The 26423-nt window shown below is 52.6% G+C and overlaps 1 protein-coding gene across 3 annotated transcripts; it reads left to right on the forward strand.

Annotated features, from left to right (window-relative positions):
* Window positions 1-2982: 2982 nt before the first annotated feature.
* On the forward strand, window positions 2983-26349 carry GRAMD1A (GRAM domain containing 1A). 3 transcript variants are annotated; one of them, XM_054589014.1, is made up of 20 exons: window positions 2983-3066; window positions 3853-4175; window positions 12673-12883; window positions 12966-12986; window positions 13439-13523; window positions 13660-13763; window positions 13842-13937; window positions 14781-14861; window positions 17899-18011; window positions 18155-18305; window positions 18850-19048; window positions 20018-20161; window positions 21273-21391; window positions 21469-21611; window positions 22193-22296; window positions 22375-22548; window positions 22636-22723; window positions 23906-24013; window positions 24097-24217; window positions 25899-26349. In XM_054589014.1, exons 2-20 carry the CDS (start codon window positions 3904-3906, stop codon window positions 25989-25991), a joined length of 2427 nt encoding a protein of 808 aa, XP_054444989.1. In that variant the 5' UTR covers window positions 2983-3066; window positions 3853-3903; the 3' UTR covers window positions 25992-26349. The 3 variants fall into 3 exon arrangements, with proteins under 3 accessions (XP_054444989.1, XP_054444987.1, XP_054444988.1); XM_054589012.1 differs by lacking the exons at window positions 2983-3066; window positions 3853-4175 and adding an exon at window positions 6895-7036; XM_054589013.1 differs by lacking the exons at window positions 2983-3066; window positions 3853-4175 and adding an exon at window positions 11799-11808.
* The last annotated feature ends 74 nt before the right edge of the window (window positions 26350-26423 follow it).

The following is a 26423-nucleotide window of genomic DNA, read 5'->3' on the forward strand; positions in this document are numbered from 1 at the left end:
GACTGTCCTCACAGGCCTGATTGTGGAGCCAAATGAAATCTGTCCAGTTCCTCCCTTCTTCAGTCTCTTTGCAAGAAAGCATGCATCACCTTCTTATTTTAAGAATTTGCTTAAGAAGAGGTGTGTAAAAACACCTAGAGCTAAGCAAAACCAACATGGGGACATGACAAGCATTCTAGATTTTTGTTTCTCCTGGCTCTATTTTCCCAGCATCTGATTTCCAGCATCTTGTATAGCATGGTTGTTGAAATCATGATCCATGGATGCTTAGTTAAACACTCCTCCCCCACCTCCTGGAACATATAATAGCTAAAACAGTGATTGGGCACTCAGCATGTGCCCAAGCCCAACCTAAGCATTTTAATTTTATTATCTTATTAGAGTTTCTCAAAAGCCCTGAAGGTGGGTAATCACAGTTTCCACGTTTCACAGATGACAGCTGTAAGCTCATTGACTACTAGGACTGGGCCCACCTGTCCTAATTCCCATTTTCAAGAAGAGCTGCCTACAAGGTGTATGTCAATGGGAGGGGAGACAACCTAGAAAATCATTGCAGTTTATCAAAAGACTCCCTGCCACCACTGCTGGAAGGAAGCCTTCAATATCCAGGGATTTCTTTGAAGAGTTCTCAGTCTGGGCAAAATACTAGATGGAAGTTCCACAGAGCATTATAGGTTCCTCCAAAGCAGTTATTTTCTACAGAAAATAATATATTTGGTCCTGACACAACCTTGCAGAAATTAACCCACATAGTCAGAAAAAAAGAATCAGTTCTTTTGGTTTTGAGAAGTAGACCAGTCCATCCTTTCTCAGGCTGTTTGTGCCCCTCCTTGCAATTTTTAGGGTCAGAATAAAATATATAAAATGAGAAGGCAAAAAATAAAACTAGCTGCTGGTGAAAAAGCTGGGGAGATGGAAGAAGCCCTTGGGAGGCCTAGTCTTTAATCCTCTAGTTGACACAATGCAAAAATACCTATTTTCACCCCTCCTGCCCTGTTCTTGTCAAGGAGCTGATTCCTTGGGAACGCAAGGTACACTAAGCTTCCTCCCCAGGTAGCCCCAAGTTTAAGGGCAGGAGGTGGTCTTGGACAGAGGATCTTTGCTCTGAGAACAGAAGCACCAACATGTGAATCTGAGATGTTAGAGAGACGAAGTAAGTTTATGAGAAACAGAGGCCCAACAGCACTGTCTGGGAGATCAAGGCAGAAGGTGGCTGGGAGGAAACAGCCAGTTTGCAGTTAACACCTGCAAACTCATCAGTTATATAGAAACGAGGCACAGTCTAGGTCAGAGATTGGGCGAAGTATTTAAGAGGAGGATATCAGAGAATTTGGGACTTTCCAGAGTGGAGCGTGTGGGAAGGAATTTGTTAAAATCAGACACACTTGGGTAAGAAAGCTTACATATATAGAGAGTGTGGGTGAGATTAGGTAAGAAGTCAACTTGCCAAACCCATGTGGACACAGAAAAAACCAGAAGTCATAGTTCAATGGAAATAGATACAGTCAGGAAATCTTGAAGTATCTGGGGAATGCAAATATCACATTATTGCTTATTATTTGTCAGAAATACATGCGCCCACACTCCATTGAATACCCACATAGGAGTGGAAAATGAAAGCCAGCATTGACTCTATCTGTGCATCAACTCTTCATGTGGAAGAATGCTATGGAAATGGCACGAAATCTGGACCCCTCACTCCATGGTGCTGCCCTCACTGGGAGGAGGCTCCAGTGGACAGTGTCAGGACGCTGCTACTCTGCTGAATGTGGGGAAGGCAGAAAAAATGAAATAAGAAGCAGATGGTTTCCAGCCCTCAGAGCTTTTAAGACAGGAACAAGGGGGCCTTCACATGGAGTTCTTGGTAGCTCTGCTCTGAGATTTCATGTCCACACACTGTCCCTTCCCATGTTTCCAAGGACATTAGTTCCTATTAAGTTTCCTTCTCTCCATAGCCCTAATGGCGACCACGAACTTGACTCAGAAATCTGCCTGTAAGGCTGAGATCAGAAAAGGTAAACACAATCCTAACTGTAAGCCCATGTGCCCATATGACTCAACCCTTAAGAAAGACTCCTGTCCTGACTGGTGTGGCTCAGTAGGTCAGGCATCCTCCTGCAAACCACAATGTATACCAATGTGATAAAAACTATTAAAAATGAGTAGGGGGAACAAGAAAAAAAGGAAAACAAAACAAAAAAATTAAAAAAAATAACTAAAAAGTAAGAAATGTGGGTGGATGCTATCTGACAAATGAGGGAGTGATGGAGGATGGCAGGGTGGGAGGGGAGAAGGCCTAAGGCAGTAGGGGAGGAGGCACCCATCAGGGGGTGCTGGTTCTCAAACTGGGTGGGTGGGGGTCATGGGGTTCATTTTATTGTTATACTTCGTAACTCATATCTATGGTACAGACAGAGTTTAGTATGTATTGATTATTACGTAATAAAAATGGAAAAGTCAGAGAGAAGTGCCTAGACCTAAGCCATGGGGAATACCCACTTTCACAGATCAGGTACGGGAGACGGAGCTGCACACAAAAGTGAGGTGGGATGAGAGCCAGCAACTGTGACATTTTGGAGACTGTGAGAACCTCCCAGAAGGACAAGGGTCCTCCCAGGTTCCAGCTTTTAAGAGCAGAGTGGGAAGATGAGAAGTGGAAAGTGTGTCGGATCTGGCCAGCTGGAGGATCTCTAAGCTTGGAGGAGCAGTTCTGGGAGAGTAGTGGGGGGAGAGCCTAGGTCGTGGCTCACTGCCCACCAATCGGAGGATGGATCAGAAGAGGCCTAGGGTGAAGTCAGCCCCTTCCTCAATAGGGCAGTCAAAAGGGACGGGCAACATGTCGGCCAACTTCAGTCTCCTCTATGATATGCACACTGCCACCCCCACTTTGTCCTTCCTCCCAGCTGGCCCGAGGGGAATACGACTCCAGTGGACATGCTATTCCAACTGGCAAGGTCATGACTCTGTAGCCTAGCCAAGACTCCTGGGGGAAGGAAGGACCTGCTCTCTTGCCTCTACCCTGGAAGTCTAAACGCTGTGAGGACAGAAGGAGGTGGAAGCTGTAAGGTAGGGGTATTGGGGTGAAGGGAAAGGACCCTGGGGTTCAGGCCTGGCCTGTAAGAGTCAGAGTCTTCCCTGAACAGGGGGAAACCCTCTCTGGGTACCACAGGTCCTATTTCCTTATTCTCTGGCAGTTGGGTGCCAAGAAGCCCTTGTTGCAAGGACAGACAGACACTGATCTGATCTCTCCAGACCCAGGTGGCCTCCAATATCACAGCTGCAACCACAGAAACCGGCCTGGCTTCCTCCCATCTGAGGAGGCCGCAGCCCAACCCAGCCACCCTCCCGTTGTTTGTCTTAGGAGGGCTATTGCTGAGCAAACAGGGAAGGGAAATCCTGAATTCTGCCTCTCTTGATCAGCCGTTACCCTGGCCTGAGCCTCTGGGACCCCTCAGGCCTGGCTTCTTCCTGGCCCTGCATGTGTAAGGGAGCTTGGTGATGGGTTTATTGAAAACCCAGGGTTTGGCTTTGGTGAATACTCAGTAAAATAAACCCTGGCCCTGAGCAGGTTTCATGAACATTCACCGGACACTTACTGTGTGCTGGGCCCTCCATATGGCCCAGTTCTCTGACACTGCTCAGCCACCCTAGGATATCAGCATTGGGATCTTCAGTTTCCAGAAGAGGAAACTGAGGCTCAGGGTCATGAAGTGGGGATACTGGCAGCGGCAGAAATCCCACCCAGACCTCTCTGACCCTCACACAGTGCTCTGCACCTCAGCTCATCTCCCATTTGGGGAGGGACAGGGCTTGGATGGGAGCTCTCCCCTTCACCTCCTTTTTCTCCCACAGAGACTACACCTGCTGTCCACAGCCCCCAAGCAAGCCAGCAGAACCCTCCCCATGGCTGAGCTTTTGCCCCTGCTGTCTGGGGTGCCCCCGCTGACCCAGGGTCGTTCCCAGGACTCACTTGTCTCCCCAGCTGAGTGGCAGAGCCAGCAGCCACAGGATGATGGCAGGGCTGAGCGCCTGGCCCCTGAGCCCTGGAGGCTCCTGGAGGTGCCCTCCATTCAGATAACGCCATCAAGTGATGAGGAGTCACCCTACTGCACCCCAATGCCCCAGCACCTACAGCTGCTGGTGACCCCAGACCTGGATGGTCTGCTCCAGGACAGGTGAGACCCAAGTGGTGGGACAGGAAAGGGGTTTTCTCTTTCTAGGGGGGACTCATGCTCAAAAGCGGGTTTCCCGTGGCTGTCACTGTCCAGGGTAGGGCTGAAGTATAGTTAGAAGATGGCCTTAGCCTGACTGGAAGGTGTAAAATAGATGCACAAACAAAAACAGGCAAGTGGGAGTACACATTGGGACAAGCAACTCAGCCTAGCTGAGCACTGCCTGCCTACTCAGACTGGAGATAGACACCCCCTTCAAATCACCCAACGTTTTTTCAAACCGTGGGTCACGATCCATTTAAGGACCATTAAACCAATGTATTGCATTGCAATCAGCACTGGTTCCCAAACAGAACTAGGACAGAACTGAAAATACATAGCATATGGGGTATAATGAATAAGTGTGGTTTCCTGAAGCTTTTGTGACATTATATATATTTCTAAGTACGTACCAGAAGCCAATATAAAAGGTATTTCCTGTGGCAGCCCACAAGCCAAAAAAAAAAAAAAAAAAAAAAATGTTTAAGCAAAACTTCTACAAAGAAACTTTCCTCCTGGCACAAGGATACAGGAACTGGGAGGTTCAAGGCTACAGGGGAAAAGAGGAAAAGAACTACATTGGCCATGAAAAGAAATATCCACTGAGGTTTTTTCCAGCAATGAACACATGATAACAGTTAAAGTTTATGAAGTAGAGCTCTGTGTGTCAATGTGGAGAAATCTCAGAAACAATGATGATGGAGAAAGCAGGTTGTAAAATGGTACAGTAGAGGTCTAATTGTGTATCATTTTACGACATTGAACAATAGTACACATTGTATTGTTGGCGGAGGCCTCCTTACATAGAAAAAGGATGAGAAAGTGCACAGAAAGAACACACACCAACTTCAGGGCAGTATGTACCTTGGGGGCCGAGGTAGAGAAAACAGGGGTGGGACCTGGGCCTTTGACTGTAACTGTAATCATTTATTTCTTTAAAAAAAAAAAAAAAGGATCTGAAGAAAAAATGGCAAAATGTCCACATCAACTATATGGGTGGTGGGAACATAGACGACTTCATATTTTTCCTGGTTTGAAATAAACATTCCCTAATTAAAAATGTTAAAGTATCTCAAAACAAGAAACTGGCAGGAAAGTAGCAAGAGGGAGGGAGATGGTGGAAGGAGGGCCTCCCTAAGATCTGAGGGTGAGAGGCAGTCGAGGAAGAACTGAGTAAAGGGAAACACAAGTGCAAAGGCCCCAGGTCAGGAATGTACCTGGTGAGTTAGAGGAAAACGCAGTGAGGCTTGGAGGCTGGAGGGAGCGAGCAGCGGGGAGACAGAAGTGAAGTCAAAATGGTGCCTTGGGCGTTAAGGCGAGGGCTTTGCTTTTAGCTGGGAATGAGATGAAGCCTCAGGAGGGCTCAGAGACCAGACTCCCTCTGGCCGCCTGTGGGGAGAGGGCTGTGGAGGCCTGAACAGGAGCAGTAGACAGGGAGCAGGTCGCTATGATGCTCCAGAAGGGAGAGGGGTGGGCAGTGGAGGGGGGAGAAGAGTTTAGATTGTGCATAGATTGTGTAGGTGTGAGAGAAACACAGGGGTCATGAAAGACGAGTTTGGGGCCTGCCATCTACCAATAGATGGAGGGGTTAGGCTGTTTGGAGGCTGGGAAGGGAAATGGGAATGGAGTTTTTTTCAAGAGGAAGGAATAACCTATCCGCAGAGGGATGGGGTGCAATTCTCTGTGCAAGGATGCTTCCGGCCAGAAGCTGTGACGTGGGACTCACATTCTGTGTTCTAGGGCAAAGGAGTCCAGGACCAACAGACTCAGGCAGCGGCGGCAGAGACAGCGGCAGCTTATGGCCTCAGAGCAGGGTTGCGTTCAACTCTGCAGCCTTCGGGCTGGGTAACGTCGTCCACTCACTTCCCATCTTTTGAGGCCGGACTTCTGTCTGTGAAAGTGCTGCTGCTGCCCTTCCCAACGCGGTCCCGTGGGAAAGCCCTTACCCACAGAAGTAGTGTTATGACTTACTCAAGGTCACACCGTAGATAAGCTCCAGGGAGGCTGGATTCGAACTCGGGATGGCTGACGGTAGCTGAGACCACCTGGGGAATAACCCTTCCAGCAGCCGTGAGGCCCCTCCTTCCCCAGTGGGCGCCGCCCCAACACCTCGGTTTCCCAGAATCTCCATCCACCCCCAGCTCCGCCCCACCTCTTAGGTCCCGCCCTGGAGGGCAGGGAGCTCCCGGCCAAGCGCGTCATTGGAGCTGAGGACCCCCTTTCCCAGGCACCAGGGGAGAGGGTGGCAGCCTGTGCCGAGGGAGCTGCCACGGCGGCGTTTTGATTTAATCAAGTCGGCCTTTGTGTTTGTCTGTGTCTCCTTAGATTCTCGGCCTCCGTCTCTTTCTCTCCCTGTATCTCCGGCGTCCCAGCCGCCCCCTCGATTTCTCGGACTTGCTCTTCCTCCCCCTGCGTCCCCGAGTCCCTCTGTCTCTACTTCACCCTCAGGGCCTCCTCCCCCGCGACCCCGGGCCCTGCAAGGCCTTGACCAGCACCCTCTTGCGTTTCCCACTCTCCCTTGCTCCCAGTCGGCCTCGGCCTTCATTATCTAGGCCCCGCCCCTCGGCCTGGGCCGGTCCCTCCCCCTCCTCCCTCGCGGGCGGGGGGCCGTGACGCGTGGGGGCGGGAGCGGTAAGGGGGTGCGCGACGCTGCCGCGGCCTCCGGCAGCTTAGGCCTTCCGTGCGGGCGGCGGGGTTGGTGGGGCGGCGGCCTCGGACTTGCGAGGCGGGTGTCGTGCTGGGACGTCTAGTTCGGCCCAGCCCCGCTCAGTCGGCCCCAGCCCTGCCCTGCGGCTGGGCGCGCCCGCCTCCGCATCCATGTTCGAGTAAGGACCAGGCGGGAGGAGACGGGGTAGCTCGCGCGGGGCGGGGGTTGCTGCCAGAGCCGAGGTCCGGGAGCCTGTGCGCTTGGGCCTGGCCCGGGGTGGGGATGGCCCTTGAGGTCCTGGGGTGCACCTGGGGACTGAGCGCTGATGGCAGGGAATGTCCGGCCTGGCTGGTCGCTGCCAGGGTGCGATGCGCCAGGTTGACGGTGCTTTGGCTAGGGTCCGGGGCAGATTCCAGGGGAAGCGAGGCTTGCAGGAAGGGCCTCCCGCCTGGCTCGCCCTTGCTTGGGAGGCGAGGGGTGGGAGCGACTCTGACCCCGTTTTCTGGGCCTGCGCTGGAGGCAGGGCGAGCTCACAGGCCTGGGACCCTGGGGCAGGCCCAGGAGCAGACCCTCCGGGCCTGAGCCTCCTCCCACAGTCTTCCCGTGTCGCGAGTCTCGGTCAGGGTTAGTGGGGGGTGGGGTCTTCCGTGTAGCCGACCGACCGCGTGCCTAACTTCCCTGGGGTCCTCTTGCACCCTGTCTGGGCCCGGTGTTTCCGATTCTGAATTGTAGGGGACTTGGAAGTTTGTGTATGCGTGTCTGTTTACCTAGTTTGCAGGCTGCTGTGATCCTCTTTGGCTGTGTGTGTGTAATTTACCTCGAATTCCATGTGTTACTGTAAGTTATTGTGTGGGTCTGATTATGACTCTGTAGTGTTTGTCTGAACTCAGCTTGTGTGGCTACGTCCTTCTGCGGTTGTGTATGTGGTGTATCTCATCCCATCAGACCTCTAGTCAGATTGGGACTTCGGAGTGAGTGTGCATCTGTCTAGGTTCCTAGGGTGCAGACAGCTGTGATCCTCCCTGGCTGTGTGTGTATAATTCATATCTGACTCCATCTGTGGCTCCAAGTGTCACTGTAAGTTGCCTGTCCAGTTCTCACTGTAAGTTGTGTGTCCAGTTTTGACTGCAGTGTGTGACTGTATGTGTCTGGGGCTCTGAGCTTGGTGCTACAACCATTTGCCTCTCTCTGAATCTGCCTGTAATTTACCTCTGAACCTATTAGCTTTGTGTGCAAAAGTCAGTTACCTGTGTGTCCAAGTGTGATGAGTGTCTGAGGCTAGACATGTATGACTGAGATCCTCTGGTGTTGTGCTAATTTACTTCAGATTCCGTCTTTGTGTGAAAGTTCCTGTGTGTGCTCATTGGTGACATTGTTGTATGTATGTGCCCTGGTCTTCCATGTGTGCAGCTGACCCTCTGGGGCTTTGTGTGTATGAAGAGCAAGAGAAAGAGAGACCCCTTGTGGCTCTTAGTGGGCCTGGGACCCTCCCTCCTGAGACCTTGGGGGTACCCTTGACCATGGAGCAATAATCATAACTGACATTGTTCCCCTGTTATAGTTTATAAAGCACATCCCTGATGGCTGTGTTGTTGAGAGGTGGCCACAGCCCCAGGGGTGCATTATTCTGAGTCTTTCACTTCTATGCGAGTGTCAGGGTTCTCTTTCAGCAACAGCTGCTTACACCTCCATCCCTTGCCATGTTAGAGCAGGCCTTGCCTTTGTCTTTCCCGACAGATGGTGAGCACCATAGGAGCCGAGCCGACCCTCTGACTTAATTTCCCTCAGTTGTGCATGTGTTAGCTGGGGTCCTCTGTGACTGTTCTTTGAGTGACTCTCTGTAACTGGGAGTGTTGTTTGCTTTCAACTCTTTGCTGAGATGTTCTTGTAGCTGTATGTATGAGTGTAATATATCTGGGGATTTTTGTGGTTTTCTATGACCCTCTGCAGTGGCGTGTGTGTGCATGTAACTTCTTGGACTTTGTGGCTGTAGCATACTTGTTATACTGAGGGTATGTGTGTAATTATGCTGGGACTTGTGGCTGTTTATGACTGTAACATCCTTGGGGTGCCACTGCCGGGGTTGGGAGTGTAGGGAGGACTCCTTGCAACTATAGGGAGCTGCAGTTTGCCTGGGACACTGACTGCCAGTTTCACTTTAATGCATACCTGTGTGTGCATCTGGTCCTTTCTGACCAGAGGGAGCTCTGGGCCTCTTTAGGCCCAGAGAGCTGAAGGTGAGGTGTCTGCAGTAGCAAAACCTCATTCTCTTCTGAGTCCCCACCCCCATAACGGTCCTGTAGACTCTTGGGGCTCCTCCCTTCTCTCTGCTGCAGTCTGCCTGGTTGGGCAGCCTCAGAGCTGTGTCTGCCCTTGAGCACTTCCTGTTGCTCCTGCCAAGGAGCAAGATCTGGGGTTGTGGGCTCTGCCTTGCTCTGTCTGTATGTGTCAGAGCTGTCCTTAGATGTCTCCCCATTACCTGTGGCTACAGGAGACTAAGACAGTGAGGAGAGGTCTGCAGTTCAGACCAGAGGGGAGAAGAGGAGGAAGGTGAGGAATGTGGTCACCTCTCCTTCAGAACCCGTCCACAGCTGACCAGAGCCCACAGTACCTGTGGGTAGGCCTGTGCCCTCCTGACCTCCTTTCCCAGCCCCATTGGCCACCTTACTCTTTGGACCTGCCAATTTCAGCTCTATCCCTGAACTCATTGTTCTTGTCCCTAAGACAGTCTTCCCCCTCCCTTTGCCAGATCTATTTTTTATCCTCGGGGCTCAGCTCAAGTGTGCCGTACACCCCAACCATCCACCTAGCCCTCCTTTATCACCGTGGTCCTCCACCTTGAATATGCATCATCCTTTGGGCCCTACCTTGTCTTTGATTCAGGAGGTCTATAGTGGGTCCCAGAATCTGTATTTCTCAAAACTTCCTGGTGTTGCTGCTGCTGTTCATGTGACTAGTGTCAGTGAGATTATTGCCCTTGTTTACATGTCCCTTTATTGATTGTCTATTTTCCAAACAGAACATCTGGTCCTGTGGGCAGGGATTATACCTAGTTTGCTCACTTTCATGTGTTCAGGGCCTGGCGTGTGGCAGGTGGCCAGTGTGTAGTTAGAGAGAGTGAATGACTGCAGTTGAGGGTCAGTTTGGGCTCCACACACCAGGTTGGGGTGTCTTGCCATACCTGTCAGGGTCAGTGTAGCATCTTAGACACAGGTGTGCGGGGGCAGTGGCAGGGCCATGTACTCCATTTCAGTCTGATAGCTCTGAATGATCAAACCAGAGTGCTTTCCATGTGGTGGACTTTATGCATAAATGTCCTCCAGACATCCCTGTGAGGTAGATGGTTATATTCCCATTGTACTCTAGAAGAAACAGGCTTCACAGAAATGTTCAGGCTCTAGCCCAAGGTCACATAGGCAAGTGGCCAAGCTGAGGCTTGCTGCAGCCTCAGCCCTTGGAGGATTGGGCAAGTCATACACCTGGTTAAATCCAAGTTCTAGGTCGGGGTGGGGAGGTGGAGGGTCATTCAGCCATTCTGTCCACAAGAGCAAATGCTCAAGGAGCATGCAGCTGGGAACTAAATATCTTTCCCCCTGGAGCTCACCTCCTGCGTGGGAGGATAAAAAATAAGGACAAATACAGAAGATTGGGTCAGGGAAGTGCTGAGGGGAGGAGGAAGGGGGGTGGGATGTGAGGAGTGTGTTTCAAATAGGGAAGTGAAGGAAGATGTCCACTGAGCAGAGACCTGAAAGGGGCAAGGTAGCTCTGCAGGCATCTGGGAGGAAGGGCATTTGGCAGAGGGAACAGTCAAGGCAGGAGCTCAGGAAGGGTGAGGGAGGTGAGAGCATCCAGCCCGTAGCGGGAATGAGGTGCGGCCAGGGGAGGGCTTGCCAGGAGGGCCCTGGCCTGACTGGTTCACAGGCCCCCTTTGGCTGCATGTGGGGGGACAGGGACAGAGCAGGGAGACCTTAGGAGAAGGTGTCTTTGATAGTCTAGGAGGAGTGGTGGTGGCCGAGGTCACATCTATTTCGTTTACTTCCACAAATTCATTTCACAAGTATGACATGAATGCCTACTCTGGTTCCTTTCCTGAGCAATACCAGGGACAGAGTGGTGACCAAGACAACAGGGAGCTTACTGATCTGTGGGGTTGCCATTGGACAGTGAGAGCACAGAGTAGTCAGGGTTAGAATGGGGAAGTGTAGGCAGAGTGGTTAGAGCTGGGATGGAAGCTGAGGGGACCCACAAAAGTGGGGGTAGTATCCAGGAAGGAGGAGGTGTGGAGCAAGAGTCCTGAGGGATTCATAAGAATTTGCTAGGCAAAGAAGAGGAAGGACAGTCTGGACAAAGGGAAGAGCATGTGCTAAAGCTTGGAGGCAAGAAAGAGAAGTGTGAGGAGCCCTGAGTGGTTGAGGAACTCCCTCCTCCTCCCCAGGGGAGATCGAGTGCCCCATGTTGGAATCCTGCTCTGAATTAAACTGCGGACAAGTGGTTTTCCACTTTGGGCCTCAGATTCTTCTGCAGAGGGGGTGGTAACAGTATCAAATGTGGAGGATCAGTACAATTCATCATATGCAGAACATGCCACAATAGTGGGACCTGATACAAAGTCAACAATGAGTGTCCCTTCAGATCCCCTCAAACTGACCCCACAGCCCTATGAGAGTCTGCGTTTACCCAGGCGTCTGAGAGTTCTACTGGCTCTGGAGCTGCCTCCCAGGGGCAGGCTGATTCCCAAGGCAGCAACCTTGTCTGGTGGTCTCTGCTGCTCCCAGCTCTAGGCAGCGCACGGGTTATTCACATAGTCATCAATGTGTATTCAGAGTTCACTATGTGCAAGATACAGTTTTGGGTGCTGGGGACACAGTGGCAACCAGGACCTCCTGAAATTCACAGTGTGGGGCAGACAATGGCCAGACTGGATAAGCGGTCAGGACGAGTTGAGATGGTGTGAGTGCAGCTGTGGGTACTTCCAGCTGGGCCACCACGGAGGTGCATTTGAGTGGAATAATTCAGAGCCACTTATGCTGGGGCTGTGGAAGGACATTCAGGCCCAGGGAGTAGAAGTGCAGAGGCCCTAACGCAGAAATGCACTGGTGGGCTTCAGGGACGAAAGAAGCCTGGAATGGAGGGAGTTACAGGGACCACACTAGGGCCTTGGGTGCCAAGGTACGCACTTTGCTTTCAGCTGAATTAAGGTGCAGCCTGGTGAGAACTCACCCAGGAGGACCCTGACCTGACTGGCCTCGGGTTCGTAGGCGCCCTCTGGCTGTGTGCGGAGAGCAGGCCGTAGAGGGCTACCCACCGCGTGCAGGAGGCCAAGGATGGAAGCTGGGCCAGGACACGAGCAGCGGGCTTGGGGTTAATAGAAATAATGGAAAATAGATTTTGGAGGTGGACCAGGTGGGGCTTACTAACAGAATAGAAAAGAGGGAGAGCAAGAAAGAAAATAAGATGCTTAGGTTTTTAGCTCAAGCAACCAAGTGGAAAGGGGCTGTTCAATAAGTATTTATTATATAAGTGACTAATAAGTTAATTCATAATATAGCAGGTATAGTGACAGCTCGCTGTAATAGAAGCACTGTACATGTATTGATTCATGTACCTCCAGGCACCTGGATGAGGACATGTATTTCTGATCCCTGGGTCACAGATACAGCGGAGTTGGGGAACCTGCCCTGGGCCATGCTTCTAGGAAGTGGAGTAGAATGCATGGGTGGGGATCAGTGGGCTAATGAGCAGGCCTCCCAAAATAGGCCTGCCTCTACGCCCCGGCTTGTTGTGACTCATAACTCCTTCACCCCCTACCCCCAGTACCACCCCCCACTCTGGCCGGAGCACGCCAAGCAGCTCACCATCTCTTCGTAAGCGGCTGCAGCTCTTGCCCCCAAGCCGACCCCCTCCTGAGCCAGAACCAGGCACCATGGTGGAGAAGGGGTCAGATAGCTCCTCAGAGAAGGGTGGGGTGCCTGGGACGCCCAGCACCCAGAGCCTGGGCAGCCGGAACTTCATCCGCAACAGCAAGGTTGGTGCAGGCCCAGGTGGGGAGAGGGGTGGAAAACCAGGGATCCAGGGCCTTGTTCTGATTCTGCTCCTTTCTCTTGCAGAAGATGCAGAGCTGGTACAGTGTAAGTGTTGGGTGGTGGGGGAGCGGGGAGGTGGTGTTGCTAGGAAGGTTGGAGGGAGGGGGACAGCAGTCAAGAAGTAGAACTGGGGTCAGCAGACCCTGGGTCATACCTATGTTGCTATATATGTGCTCTGTGACCTTGAGTGAATTACTTAACCTCTCTGGACCTCTCTCCTTGAGAAACAATCCCAACCTTACAAGGCTGAAGGGAACTTTCACTAAAAGTCAATGATGCTGGTGCGTATGTGACATAGGACCTGGCTTATGTAGAAATCAGTAAACGGGAGCTTTTGTCATGGTTGCCACGTATTACTGGCAGTGGAAGCTAGCGTGAGCTAGACTTGAAGCCTCAGCCTCTCTGGGGCAGAGGAGACTGAGGGGCTTTAAGGAGCATAGTGGGGCAGAATTAGGGGTGAACCTCACCTGGATTCACACCTCCCAAACTTCCCCCAGATGCTGAGCCCCACATACAAACAGCGGAATGAGGACTTCCGGAAACTGTTCAGCAAACTCCCTGAAGCTGAACGCCTCATAGTGGGTGAGTCCTAATACCCACCCAGCCCTGACCCAACCCAGAGCTCCCATCTCTGCCCTCCCGAACCTCCCCGCCTGGGTTCTGGCCAGGCCAGCCGTGTGACTCAGGTGTCTGCCCGTCTCTCCCCTGGCCGCCTCAGATTACTCCTGTGCCTTGCAGCGTGAGATCCTCCTCCAGGGCCGCCTCTATCTCTCTGAGAACTGGATCTGCTTCTACAGCAACATCTTCCGCTGGGAGACAACAGTGAGGCCACCCAGGGATGAGAAGGGGCCCCAGGGCAGGCAGGGCTCTGGCACCTCCTGACCTGCCTGTCCTTGTTAGATTTCCATCCAGTTGAAGGAAGTGACATGCCTGAAAAAGGAAAAGACAGCCAAGTTGATCCCCAACGCCATCCAGATCTGCACAGAGAGTGAGAAGGTGAGTGAGAAGATCCGCGACAAGGCCATGTGGTCAGTGATCTTAGACAGCTCTTTCCTTCTTCCACCACCAAAGGCCTGTTTTTGCATCCTGATCTGCCCTCAGTCTGTGGCTTCCTCTTTGTTCTGTCTGCCCCTGTCCTCGCCCAGGTTCCCATCATCTCTGACCTGGGTGGGTCTCCACACCAGCCTCCTGCTATCACAATCCCTGCTGTCTGTCCCTTCACACGGCTGCTTTGAGATAGGATTAATAGTAAAATTCTTCCCTCCTATGTATCTACAACTCAGGTGTCCTCCCACCTTGGAAGCCTTTCCTGACACGCCATCCTGTCCTGGTGATACTGACTCATGGTCCCAAGATGGCTGCCTCACATCAGTGTCCCAGATGGGAAGGGAGAAAGAAATGTGGTTGCATGCACACACACGCACGCGCATGCACACACACGCACGCACACGCACACGCACACAGCACTTCACAGCAGAATTCCCTTTGTGTTTTATCGGCCAAAAGAAGATCAGTTGACCACCCTAAGGGCAAAGGAGACTGGGAAATTGCCAGGGCTTCCCCGCTCACAGCCCAATCACTCTGGACTGACCGCATCTGGAGATGTGCCTGTCTTCTGCCCTGGCCTGTGAGCTCCAGGCACAGAGCTAGGGGCCATGTCCCCATCACAATGACTCCAGCGTCCAGTGCTGGGTTGCGCACAGGATAAACATTCTGTAGAATGAAAGAAGGGATGAATGAATGCATGTACATCAGGATGGTGATCAGGACAGAGCTGGATGGGGATGGAGCTTCCCCTCCACCCTTTCATGTCTCCCACAGCCCATCTCTCTCCTGCAGCATTTCTTCACCTCCTTCGGAGCCCGGGACCGCTGCTTCCTGCTCCTCTTCCGCCTCTGGCAGAATGCGCTGCTTGAAAAGGTGGGCCTGGATGAGGCCTGAGTAGGGGACTTCAAGGGGGGACTGTGGAGCTGGGGGGACCATGGAACCGGGGATGCCAGAACTGCAGGGCCGCCCAGCCTCTCTCCATGGGCATCTGGCTTGATGCATCAGCAGCCTCCTCCATGGGCCCCACGGGGGGCCACCATGGGCTCCGGTGCCAGACCCTGCCTACTAGAAATGAGTGTCCATGGCCCCTTATTCACCATAACATTTTTATATGTGGCAGCAATATCTGCTCTGAGCTGGTAACACAGTGTTTATTATGTATATCAGCACTGTAAGCTGAGATTTCTGCTGTGATGGAAGTGTCCACTATCTGTGCCATCCAGTAGAGTAGTCACTGGCCACATGCGCCCACTGAACTCTTAAAAAGTAGCTAGTGTGATTGAGGATCTGCATTTTTAATTTAATTTAATTTAGTTTTAGTTAATGTAAACTTAAATAGCCCTGCATGCCTCTTGTGTAGCAAAGGTCTGTATCTCACTATGACTGTTCATGTTAATGTGCATGACTGGGGTAGATCTTAGATGTAATTCAATATAAAGTTAAGTATCTAATATATTAATAGAATATACCAATGATTCTCAAACTTTTCAGTTTTAGGAACCCTTTACACTCCTTAAAGTGATTATAGATCCCCAAGAGCATTTGTGTAAGAAGGTTATATCTATCGATACCTACTGTATTAGAAACTAAGGCTGGGAAATTTTTAAGCACAAGAATACATAACACATTGCATTGGTGACCAGAAAAATGACAGTGTCACCTGTCAAAAAGCCTCTAGAAAACCACTCTATTCTCATGAGAGAATAAAAGTGAGAAGATAAGTAACATCTTATACTACTAGTAATACTTATCATACTTATGAAAATAATTTGGACCTCATGGATAGCCTGAAAGTGTCTAGGGGGCCTCCAGAATTCTTTGGACCACACTTTGAGAACCTCTGTCATACACTGCACTGCACATAAAATATAATAGTTATTATTATTGGTGCTATATTGCAGCATACACAACTGGCACTCTGTTACCTTTCTTAAATCCAAAATCTTAATTTGAATCATGTCTTGCCCCAAAGCTTGTGTGTAAGGAATTTTAGACTTTCACTTGCTGCAGTCTGGTAGCCCACTGAGTGCTGGCCCTCGGCAGACTCTCCTGCGATGCCCAGTGGGGTTGCGTAGGTTTACATAGGATGCATTTGGCAATAAGTGACTGAAATGCTAACCAGACAATGGTTTAAGCAAACATACTGAATCATTCCACAAAGTAGTAATAGCTAACACTAATGATGCTACTAAGTGCCAGGCATCGATCTGAGTATTACATGAATTAACTCATTTAATCTTCAGAACCACCCTGCAAGGCAGTATGGTGGTTATCTTTATTTCACCAGTGGGTCATGGAGTATTAGACTTGCCCCTGGTCACATGGGCTTTTATGTGGCAGAGCTGAGTTCTCACCTGTTGCAGTCTAGTTCTAGGCTCCACTCAACCATGGCATCACTCTGATGCTCATGTAACAAAAAAGTCCAGAGGCATGTGGTCCAGGATGGGTGTGAAGGCTTCTCTGTGTTATCAAGGACCCAAGTTCTTACCCATTTTTCCAAACTGTCATCCTCTGCATAGTGGTGTTCTATTCATATGCTTGCTGTCTGGTGGTTACAAGGTGGCTGCTCTAGTCCAGGCGTCGTGCCTTCATATAAGTGTCCCAAACATGAAGGGGGACAGGGTGGATAGAAAGCAGAAATTCCTCTGTCAGAGAGGAAAAGCTTCCTTTAGCAGAGTTCTCTCTCTATTGTTTTGGCTAGAACTGGGTCACATGACTGCCTCCAGCTGCAAAGGAAGTTTAGTGTGTGGCAAAGGAAAGATGAATTGGCTGGAGAAAACTTTCACCCCAAACAAATCAGTTATGCTGGCAGGGAGGGAGGGAGGGCGGCTAGATGTCAGGTTAGCATAGCTTACTGCTGCTGGCCTATAGCACCTCAGAAGGCCCAAACCTGCTCCTCTAGGAGTGCTATGCTTATGGCCTGTCCTCTCCGGGGCAGCCCCAGCTATGGCCAATAGGGGCAGGAATGCTGGGGCAGGAGCCCGAGAGAGAAGACAGCGCAGCATCAAAGCCTGCCAGAAGGGTGAGCGCAGAGGAGGATTCAGAGCTTAGGCCCTGAAGCCAGATTGGCAGGGTTGGAGTTCTGTCCCCATCACTGAGGAGCTGCATGACCTGGTTAAGTTACCAAACCCATTGGTCAGACGGGGACTCTTCCTACCTCATAGCAGCCAGAGTTGGGCTCAGAGTAAGCGCTCAGCATTGTCATCTCTGATCAGGCAGGGATGTTCAGTAGTTAACCCCAGGGTGCTAGACCAGCCCCTGGGATCACATTTCAATACTGCCACTTGGACACCTCTCTGCCTGAGTGTCATTGTCTTAAAATGATGATATTAGCACCAACTTTTCCAGAATTGTTTTAAAAACTCAGTGAGTTAGCTCACATGAAAGAATGAGAAGAATGCCTGGCATATAGTAACAACTCAGTGCGTGTCTGCTTCTGCTATCATTATTACTGTTACTGTTACTATTTTATCATTGTCATCCACTCCTTCTGGCCATGGGTAGCTGAAAGATCAGGGCTCCTGAGAACACTAGAGAAATGGATGGGGGCAGGACAGCATAGGGGATGGGGTGGGAGCAGAGATTCTGGAGGCTGGCTGGGTTTGAATCCCTGAGTTGCCTCTGGTCACTTGTGTGACCTTGAGCACATGACTTCTCCTCCCTGGCCCTTTATTCTCAGTAAAACTGGGACCATTAATCTGTAGCTGTGTACTGTGAAAACCTGAGGGGAAAGTCCTGAGCACACTGGCTCCACCCCACTGGACTGTCCTGGGGCGTGAAATCTGGGAGCGGAGACCAGGCTGCCCTGTGTGGGCACTGGGGGAACTGCTGAGGCTGGTGGGAACTGGGTGGAAAGGGCTCTGGCCTAGGTGTGGTGGAGGCCAACCCTGACCACGTCTTGCCTGCCCAGACGCTGAGTCCCCGCGAGCTCTGGCACCTGGTGCATCAGTGCTACGGCTCAGAGCTGGGCCTCACCAGCGAGGATGAGGACTATGTCTGCCCCTTGCAGTTGAACGGTCTGGGGTGAGTCAAAGATTGAGAGCTGGTTCCTGGGGTTGGAGGAGACAGAAGGGAGTGAGTGAAGAGCCTTGGACTTCTGGGTGGACTGAGGTGGGTGTGTGGGGTCTCAGGGATACAGTGATCCCACACTCTTCCTTTCATTGCAGGAGCCCCAAGGAAGTGGGAGATATGATTGCCCTGAGTGACATCACCCCCTCAGGGGCAGCCGACCATAGCCAGGAGCCAAGCCCAGTGGGTTCGCGCCGTGGCCGCATCACTCCCAACCTTTCCCGAGCCAGCAGTGATGCAGACCACGGGGTGAGCAGGAGGAGAGGAGGGTGCTGAAGGGAAGAGATGGAGGAAGGCTAGAGGAGGCGTCAGGGTTGGGGGTGGGGACCAGGGAGGGAATGGTCAGAGGGACAGAGAAGAGGTGGGTGGAGGGGTAAGAGAAGGGATAGATGGAGGGACAGGACAGAGCTGAGGAGATAGTCAAGGTAAACAGGGACAAGTAGGGAACCAGAGAAACAGGCAATGGGGAGACAGACAGGTGGAAAGAGTGAGAGACAGAAGAGACAAGAGAGGGATGGATGGATGAGGTAGGACACAGGCAAGACATGGACAGGAATGCATAAGAAAGCTTATAGCCCAGGCATCCAAGATAGACCTGCAAGGGGTGGAGAAGAGCGCTTGTCTGGGTGGCCCAAGGGTCCCTTGAAGCTCAGCTATAAGCCCTCCATATACATGTGACCTTCCAGCACTGGATTTCTTACAGGTCTGAATTCTTTTGGCCACTGTGGGTGCACAGGAAGCCCTTGGGCTGGGATGGAGGTGGGACAAGCCTAGAATAAGTCTTTCTCTGCAGGCAGAGGAGGACAAGGAGGAGCAGACAGACAGACAGCCAGATGCCTCTTCTAGCCAGACAGTGACTCCGGTGGCTGAATCCCTGAGTGCAGAGCCCACCCCACCTGAAGGGCCCACTTCCCTGGGCCCCTTGGATCTGCTGCCCAGTGAGGAGCTATTGACAGACACAAGTAACTCTTCCTCATCCACAGGGGAAGAAGGTGAGGCGGGTGGCCCAAATCATTTGCTTTAGTTGCGCATGACACACTACTCAGACTGGCTTAAGCAAGGAACTTGCTAGCTCACTGGACTAAAAACTCCAGGGAGTGGGCAGGTAAGGCATTCAATAGTGTTGTTAGACATCTGTCTTTAGCTCTGCTTTAAAGGTGGCAGAGCAGGGCAGAAAGGAGGACAAACTCTGAAGCCAGATCGCTGGGATTCAAATTCTGGCTGCAGTGGTTCCTGGCTACGTAACCTGGGCGAATTATTTAACTTCTGTGAGCCTCACTTCCCTCATCTGAAAATGGGATTAGCAATAATAGTATCCACTTCATAGGGTGGTGGTTAAGAGAATTAAGTGAGTTAATATATGTAAAGTGCTTGGGCCAATTAGTAAGGATTGGCTATTATAATTTCCATCATCATCATCATTTCTATTTCTCTGTGCCAACTTCCTTCCCAGGTAGCTTTTCCTCTTGTGGGGGCAGAGAGAGACCCTGACTTGCTCCAGATAAGCCTAGCAGAGAGAAAAGATGCTTTTCCCAGTGGCTGTACTGAAAGGTCTAGGGTTGGCTCTAAGTTAAAAACGAGCCACCTCCTGAAACAATCACTGTGGCTGTTTGGGGTCATGCATACCCCTCAGAACCAATCACTGTGGCTGCCTGGTCCCTGAACCCCTCACTGTGGCCAAGAATCACAGGCTCATAGGCCTGTGATTGCTGGGAGTATAGTTGCCTGGGCCTACAATCAGAACCAATCATGATGGCTTTGATTTTTTGGGCTTGGGGAACATGCCACCTTAAAGCCACCCATGTGGGATAGTGTCCACTCTGGTCTAGACAGATAGGTCTGCCCATCCACTCCACAAGGCCAGGAGTGGGATAGAGTGGGCACCAGAGGGAAAACAAGGAACTGCTCTGAGGAAGGAGGAGTGCAGGTGGCCTCATTTGTTGCCCTTCTGTGTCTCCCAGCGGACCTGGCCGCCCTGCACCCTGACCTCTCTGGCCGTCTCCTCATCAATTCTGTCTTCCATGTGGGCGCTGAACGGCTCCAGCAGATGCTCTTCTCAGACTCACCCTTCCTGCAGGGCTTCCTGGAGCAGTGCAAGTTCACAGGTTAGGGAACTGAGATTCCCCAGGCACAGGGGAGGTGGGGGAAGACAAGCCCAGAGATAGGCAGGCACCACTGTGCAGGTAGGTGTGGTAGGCTGAGGGGGTTAAAAGCAGCATCCATGAGAGCAGAGTGCCCTGCCTCTTAGGAGCAGGGTTCCAGCCTCTCTGTGCCTCAGTTCCTTCTGCATAATGCCATATCAGGGTCTCGGGAGAACTAAATGAGTTAATGTTAGAAAAGTGCCTAGAACAGTAGCCTGTAGTACACATTTTATAAATATGACGAACATACCTTTAGTATCCACTCTATGCAGAGACCAGGACAGATGTACCCTAGAATCTAGTGAGAATGAGGGTAAATAGATCCTCACACAAATAAATGTGAGTGTCAGAGAGGTAGCTGTGATCTGATTAGGAAAGCCTGCTGGAAGGATATGAAATGGAAACTAAGGCCTGAAGGAGGAACTTTTCCAGGGAAAGGGGAGGAGGTGGGGGAGAAGAACTCAGGAGGCCAGCAGGGTAGGTACCTACATAAGCCCTGAGGCTGGAGGCAGGCACTGTGAGAAATCCCTTGAGGCTGGGCCCCTGTGGCCAGATGTGGAGAAGGGAAGCCATAGCAGCAGGTGAAGTGAAAGGGTCGACCATGGGACAGCAGAAGAGCTCAGGAGTCAGGCAGGGGAGGGAGTGTCCAGGGGAGGGGGGCCAGAAGGATAGTTGGACCACTCCTGAGATAGGGCCCCAGAGGGTGGGGCAGGTTTGAAAAGATACTGAGGCCAGTGTGGGGCCCAGTGGATATGAGGGGCCTAGGGAACTTGGAGAGGAAGGTGTTCAGGAGGTACAGAGAGGGAAACTGAGGCTGCAGGAATGGATGAGATGACCCCAGGAGGGGTGAGAAGTATAGGGGGGAGGAAAGGTTCCAGCTGTGAGTATCGTCAACATCTAAAGGTTTAGGCATCCCAAGGAAAATGGGGTAGGCACCTAGGTGGGGACATGGAGGAAGGGTGGGTTTGGGGGCAAGGCCCCAGAAGACTGGAACCTTCCAAAAAGGCTGAGCCTCCTACAGCCTCTAGGCAAAGGGCTGTCAAATACTGTCCCCATTCTGCTCTCCCTGCCCCAGACGTGACCTTGAGCCCCTGGAGTGGGGACAGCAAGTGCCATCAGCGCCGAGTGTTGACCTACACCATTCCCATCAGTAACCCATTGGGTCCCAAGAGCGCCTCCGTGGTAGAGACACAGGTGAGCCAGGCAGGGTGGCCAGCTGGGTGGGACGACCAGGTGGGGCAGCCCTGACTCCCTCCTCCCCTGCCCTGCAGACACTGTTCCGGCGCGGCCCGCAGGCAGGCGGGTGTGTGGTAGACTCGGAGGTGCTGACGCAGGGCATCCCTTACCAGGACTACTTCTACACAGCCCACCGTTACTGCATCCTGGGCCTTGCCCGGAACAAGGCCCGTCTTCGGTGAGCAACTGCCTCCACCTGATGCTCTGGTGTGTTCCCGGAGCCTCCACCCTGTGCTCCTTAGCCAAAGTCAGTTGCTGAATGTTGGTTGCTACCCTGGCAGGCAAGCAGAAGTGTTGGTCCTTAAGGGCCCAGGAACACCCAGAAGTGTTTGGCCTGAGCCTCTAGAAGGATGGAGCTGCCATTGACCAAGATGGGGAAGATGGGGAGAAGTAGGTTTGGGGGATGATCAGGAGCTCAGTTGGGAACCTGTTAAACTATCTTAGACCCCCAGGTGGAGTTGCATGCAGCAGCGAGATGCAGGGGGTTCAGGGCCAAGGTGTGTCTTAAGCCTGAAGTGTAGGTGGGCAGTGCTGAGGCAGCACTTACAGACGGGAGACTTGCCAAGGCAGTGGGTATAGACAGAGAAGGAGATACAGGCTGACTGGCTGGCACCTAGGTGAGCAGATGTCATAGGGAAGCCATGCGTCTGTTTTGTCTGTGGGTACACAGGGGTCTCTCTGAATTAGAGAGGAAAGTACCCCCTGGGAATGGGGCAGCAACGCTGGAGTCAGACCCTGACCCCATCCCCCCAACCCCAGAGTGTCCTCCGAGATCCGCTATCGGAAGCAGCCCTGGAGCCTCGTGAAGTCTCTGATTGAGAAGAACTCGTGGAGCGGCATTGAGGATTATTTCCACCATCTGGGTAGGGGGCCGTCGGCCAGGGCATGATGGGGTCATGGCCTGACTGGATACAGAACTGCAGAGCCCTCTCTGTCCACAGAGCGAGAGCTTGCCAAGGCCGAGAAGCTGTCCCTGGAGGAAGGCGGGAAGGACTCCCGGGGATTGCTGTCGGGCCTGCGGAGGCGGAAGCGGCCCCTGAGCTGGAGGGGTCATGGTGATGGGCCCCAGCACCCAGACCCTGACCCCTGCGCCCGGGCTGGTATGCACACCTCAGGTGCGTCCGTCAGGCCTGGGCAGGGCGGGCAGTGGAGTGTGGCCCGGGTGGGGTGGGACTGTCTGACTATGAGTTGCTCTCCCACAGGCTCCCTTAGCTCCCGCTTCTCAGAGCCGACCACGGACCAGGGCCCCGGGACAGGCATCCCCAGTGCCCTGGTGCTCATCAGCATTGTGTGAGTAAGGAGGCCAGGCTTCGGGGTCAGGCAGGCCTGGGTCTGCATCTTAGCTGTGTGATATTGGGCAGGTGCCTGGCCTCGCTGGGCCTCAGCTTGTGAGGGAATGTGGCTCACCTCATAGCAAGGATTAAAGGGGCCAGTGTTTGAGATGTGCCAGGCAGAGCACTCTGCAGTGTAGTGCTCTGTTCATCATGGAGAAGTCTGCCTGCTGGGAAAGGGGTCCCTGGGCCTCCGGGAGGTTAGATGGACCTGACCTCACCCAGGGGCAGGGAGGGCTTTCTGGAGAAATGGGTATCTGAAGGAGGCAAAATTAGGTTAACCAGGAGAGGTATGCAAAAGAAGCAAATTTACTTACACATTTCATTCATGTTTTCTGTGTATAACCCTAAGCTGGGTGCTGCTGGGCACCCAGTGGTGGCAGGCAGCTCTGGCGGAGACAGTCCTGGCACCAGACCAAAGTGATGGGGGAAACACAGGCAGAGGGAACAAGGCCTGGGTAGGGAAGCCTAGAGAGGCCAAAGAAGGCTTCCTCCAGGCGGAACAGGCAGACAGTCAGGGCGGCTTCCTGGGAAAGCAAAGGACTCCTGAGCTGAGACCTCAGAGGGTTAGGCAGGGAGACCCACATGCATAAAGGTGTGGAGGTGTGGAGGGGCAGGGAGCTGAGGAAGTTGAAGTGAGATCCATGCTTCCAGCGGACCTTAGGAGGTGAGTCAGATCGGCCATGCATCCAGCCTCTCTGGGCCAGCCTCACTTTCCAGTGAGAAGCTGAGTGGCATGTTCTGCTGGGAGCTGGGGTTGAGCGGGGGCGGGGTGTATAGGACGGGCTGGGCAGCTCTCATCTCCTTGTCTCCCCCTCACTGCCTCCTCAGGATCTGTGTGAGGTAGGGTGCTGCATCCCGCCCCTCCCCTCACCTCATGTCTCACCCCTGGCTGCCGCCCCTTCTCTATTCCACATCCTCGGCTCTCCCAGTGAGGTGGTTTGGCGTGTCAGTTAAGGGGGTTGGTGTCAGACAGGAATGGGTTGGAGCCCTGACTTTGCATGTCCCTCCTCCTCTCTGGGTCTTAGCTTCCTCCTCTGAAGAGAGGGTAGTCATGGTGTCCCTTCAAGGTGTGGTTGTGTGTGTGCCCGACTTGTGGGAACATCAATCCTGACTCCTGACCTCTGACCCCTGCCCCCAGCCTCATCATCCTCATCGCCCTCAACGTCCTCCTCTTTTACCGCCTCTGGTCCCTGGAGAGGACGGCCCACACCTTTGAGTCCTGGCACAGCCTGGCCCTGGCCAAGGAGTGAGTGGGTATCCTGAGGTGGTTGGGAGCTTGGGCAGGTGAGGGGAGGCCAAAGCTCCACTCAGGCCCTGCACCCCCCACAGCAAGTTCCCCCAGACGGCTGCGGAGTGGGCGGAGGTCCTGGCCCTGCAGAAGCAGTTCCACAGCGTTGAGGTACACAAGTGGAGGCAGATCCTGCGGGCCTCGGTGGAGCTTCTGGATGAGGTATGGCCCTGGGGCTGTGGGACCCTGCACTCAAACTGGAAGATGTGGCAGATGCCTCTGGGCCTCAGTTTCTTCCTCTGTAAGATGAGGAAGCCATTCATAATCCCCACCTTCAGGGTTGCCAGAAAAATCAGCAGAATGAATTTATTGACACCCATCCTGGGAGAAAAGTCCAGGTGCAGCTGACCTGAGGCCTGGCTGGGTCCAGCCTCTCAATGGCAGTAAGAATTGGTCTCTGGTGCCATCTTTTGACTCTGCCCATCCCCAGGGTTGGCTTAATTCTGGGCATCCTCTACCCCAGGATGACCAAGGTGGTATCTGCAGCTCTAGGCTGACGTCCAAAAGAAAGGACTTACTCTTGCTGGCTGCTGGGGTCACATGCCCAGCCCTGAACCAGTCACAGAGGCCACGGGTAGGCAAGGCTTGGTCCCTGCATCCCTCTCCACTTTGGGGTGACTAAGGGGGTGACATAAAGGTTGGGGGGAGGTTTTCCAAAGGATATCTGGGTCTCGCCTCTAGAAGGGGTTACCCTGTACCTCCCCTGTAATTCAGGACAGCATCTATTCAGAAAGCCAGGTTCAAATTCTGGTGTATGACCTTGTGCAAGTGACTTGGGGCCTTGCCTTCCTCCTCTGTAGATGGAATAGTAATTGATATTACTTCAAAGACAGTTACGAGAATTAAATGAGTTTATGCTGGAATAGTGCCAACCTCATAGCAAACACTTCATGTGCTTTTGCTGTTAGTGGTGTAAGCCCAGTGCCAGGCAAACAGCAGGTGCTCAATGAATGTGGTGGGTCAGCACAAATTTCAGACACCTGGGGTAAGTACTTAATGTGGGCAGCGAGCGTGGGAAGCTGGGGACTGCCTGGCATTGGCTGGCCACCCAAGGGTGTCAGAGCCCAGGTTGGTGGGTGACAGTGAAAATCCCTATGGGCTGTAATGCTGAGGCTTACCAGAGGGGCAGCATTGCGCCCTGAAATTATGCTTGGGCAGAGACGCTCACTCTAGGAAGGGCTGTGAAGGAAAGGGTAGGGGGTTTTGAAGCTAGGACCCTATCACTCAGGGCAAGGGAGGGCAGGACCTCCCCATCCTGAGTTAAATTCTCATTATTTTCCTCTCAAATTGCCATGCACAGAGTTGACTTCTCAAATGAGTGCTAACAGCAGACACTGATTGAGCTGGGCCGTTCTAATTGCTGAAATGGCCAATTGCTTTGCTTCTCATGGTCAGGCTATGAGGGGGATGTTCTTGTCCCCAGAACATAACAGGTAGGGATGCTGAGGCATGAGGCGCTCAAACTTTCCCAAGGTTGCACAGCAGGGAATAAGAATAACACGCATTGAGCACCTTCTGTGTGCCATCAAATCCCTGAGATAACCTAGTGAAGCAGGTATTACTGACCCTTCTTTCAGCTAAGGCACCTGGGACAGGTAAGGGGCCTGCCCAAGGTTTCTCAGTAAGTAGCAGAGCCTGGACTTGAACCCAGTCCATCTGGGTCCCTTCAATCTGCTGTCTGTGAGAAGTTAAACTGGGTACAGTATGGCTCTGCTCACGTTACATGGTGACCCTGGCAGGGGACATGGCCTCTCTGAACCTTCCCCAGTTTCTCAACTACAGGATGAGGGGTGACATCGCCCCTGCAGTGCTCACTCCCCACCCTGTCCACCTCTTCCCCCAGATGAAGTTTTCACTGGAGAAGCTGCATCAAGGCATCACCGTCTCAGACCCTCCCTTTGACTCCCAGCCACAGCCCGATGATAGCTTCTCCTGAGGACGTCTGGCCACACAGCTATCCCCCCAAATGGACAGATGGACACAGAACCTAGGTGACCACTGCTGGCACAGTGTGAGCACTGGGAACCTCCTGCCTACTCATCCCGGAGGCCTGGCCAGGGGCCATGAAGACACGGGGACCACAGAACGAGATGCACTTTAGACCAGCGTGTGCTAGTCCAGCTGCCATTGCCTGCCCAGCCAGGGAGCTGGCCTGGCCTTCGGCAGGCCCCCCGCTAACTTATTTTGTCCAGCTGGGGCTGTGGAGGGCACCTCATGGTGTGCACGATTCCCTCAGCTCTGGGTTTAATATATTGTATTTATTTGGGCTGACAGAGCCCCAATAAAGGGTTGGAAATGGCTGTGACTTTCTCTGTGAGGCCTGGGGAGTGGGAGGAAGCCTCTTGTTGCACTCAGATCCAGCAAGGCA

Source organism: Pteronotus mesoamericanus, unplaced genomic scaffold (genome assembly GCF_021234165.1).
Source record: "Pteronotus mesoamericanus isolate MK-2021 breed Mesoamerican mustached bat unplaced genomic scaffold, CSHL_Meso_final scaffold_165, whole genome shotgun sequence".
Taxonomy (NCBI): domain Eukaryota; kingdom Metazoa; phylum Chordata; class Mammalia; order Chiroptera; family Mormoopidae; genus Pteronotus; species Pteronotus mesoamericanus.

Excerpts from the sequence above, each read along its gene's own strand:
- GRAMD1A (XM_054589014.1), top strand. The coding sequence starts at position 3,904 with ATGGCTGAGCTTTTGCCCCTGCTGTCTGGGGTGCCCCCGCTGACCCAG. Across the intron at positions 19,049-20,017 it reads CTCATCCACAGGGGAAGAAG|CGGACCTGGCCGCCCTGCAC; the intron begins GTGAGGCGGGTG and ends TGTGTCTCCCAG. Across the intron at positions 24,014-24,096 it reads AGCCTGGCCCTGGCCAAGGA|CAAGTTCCCCCAGACGGCTG; the intron begins GTGAGTGGGTAT and ends CACCCCCCACAG.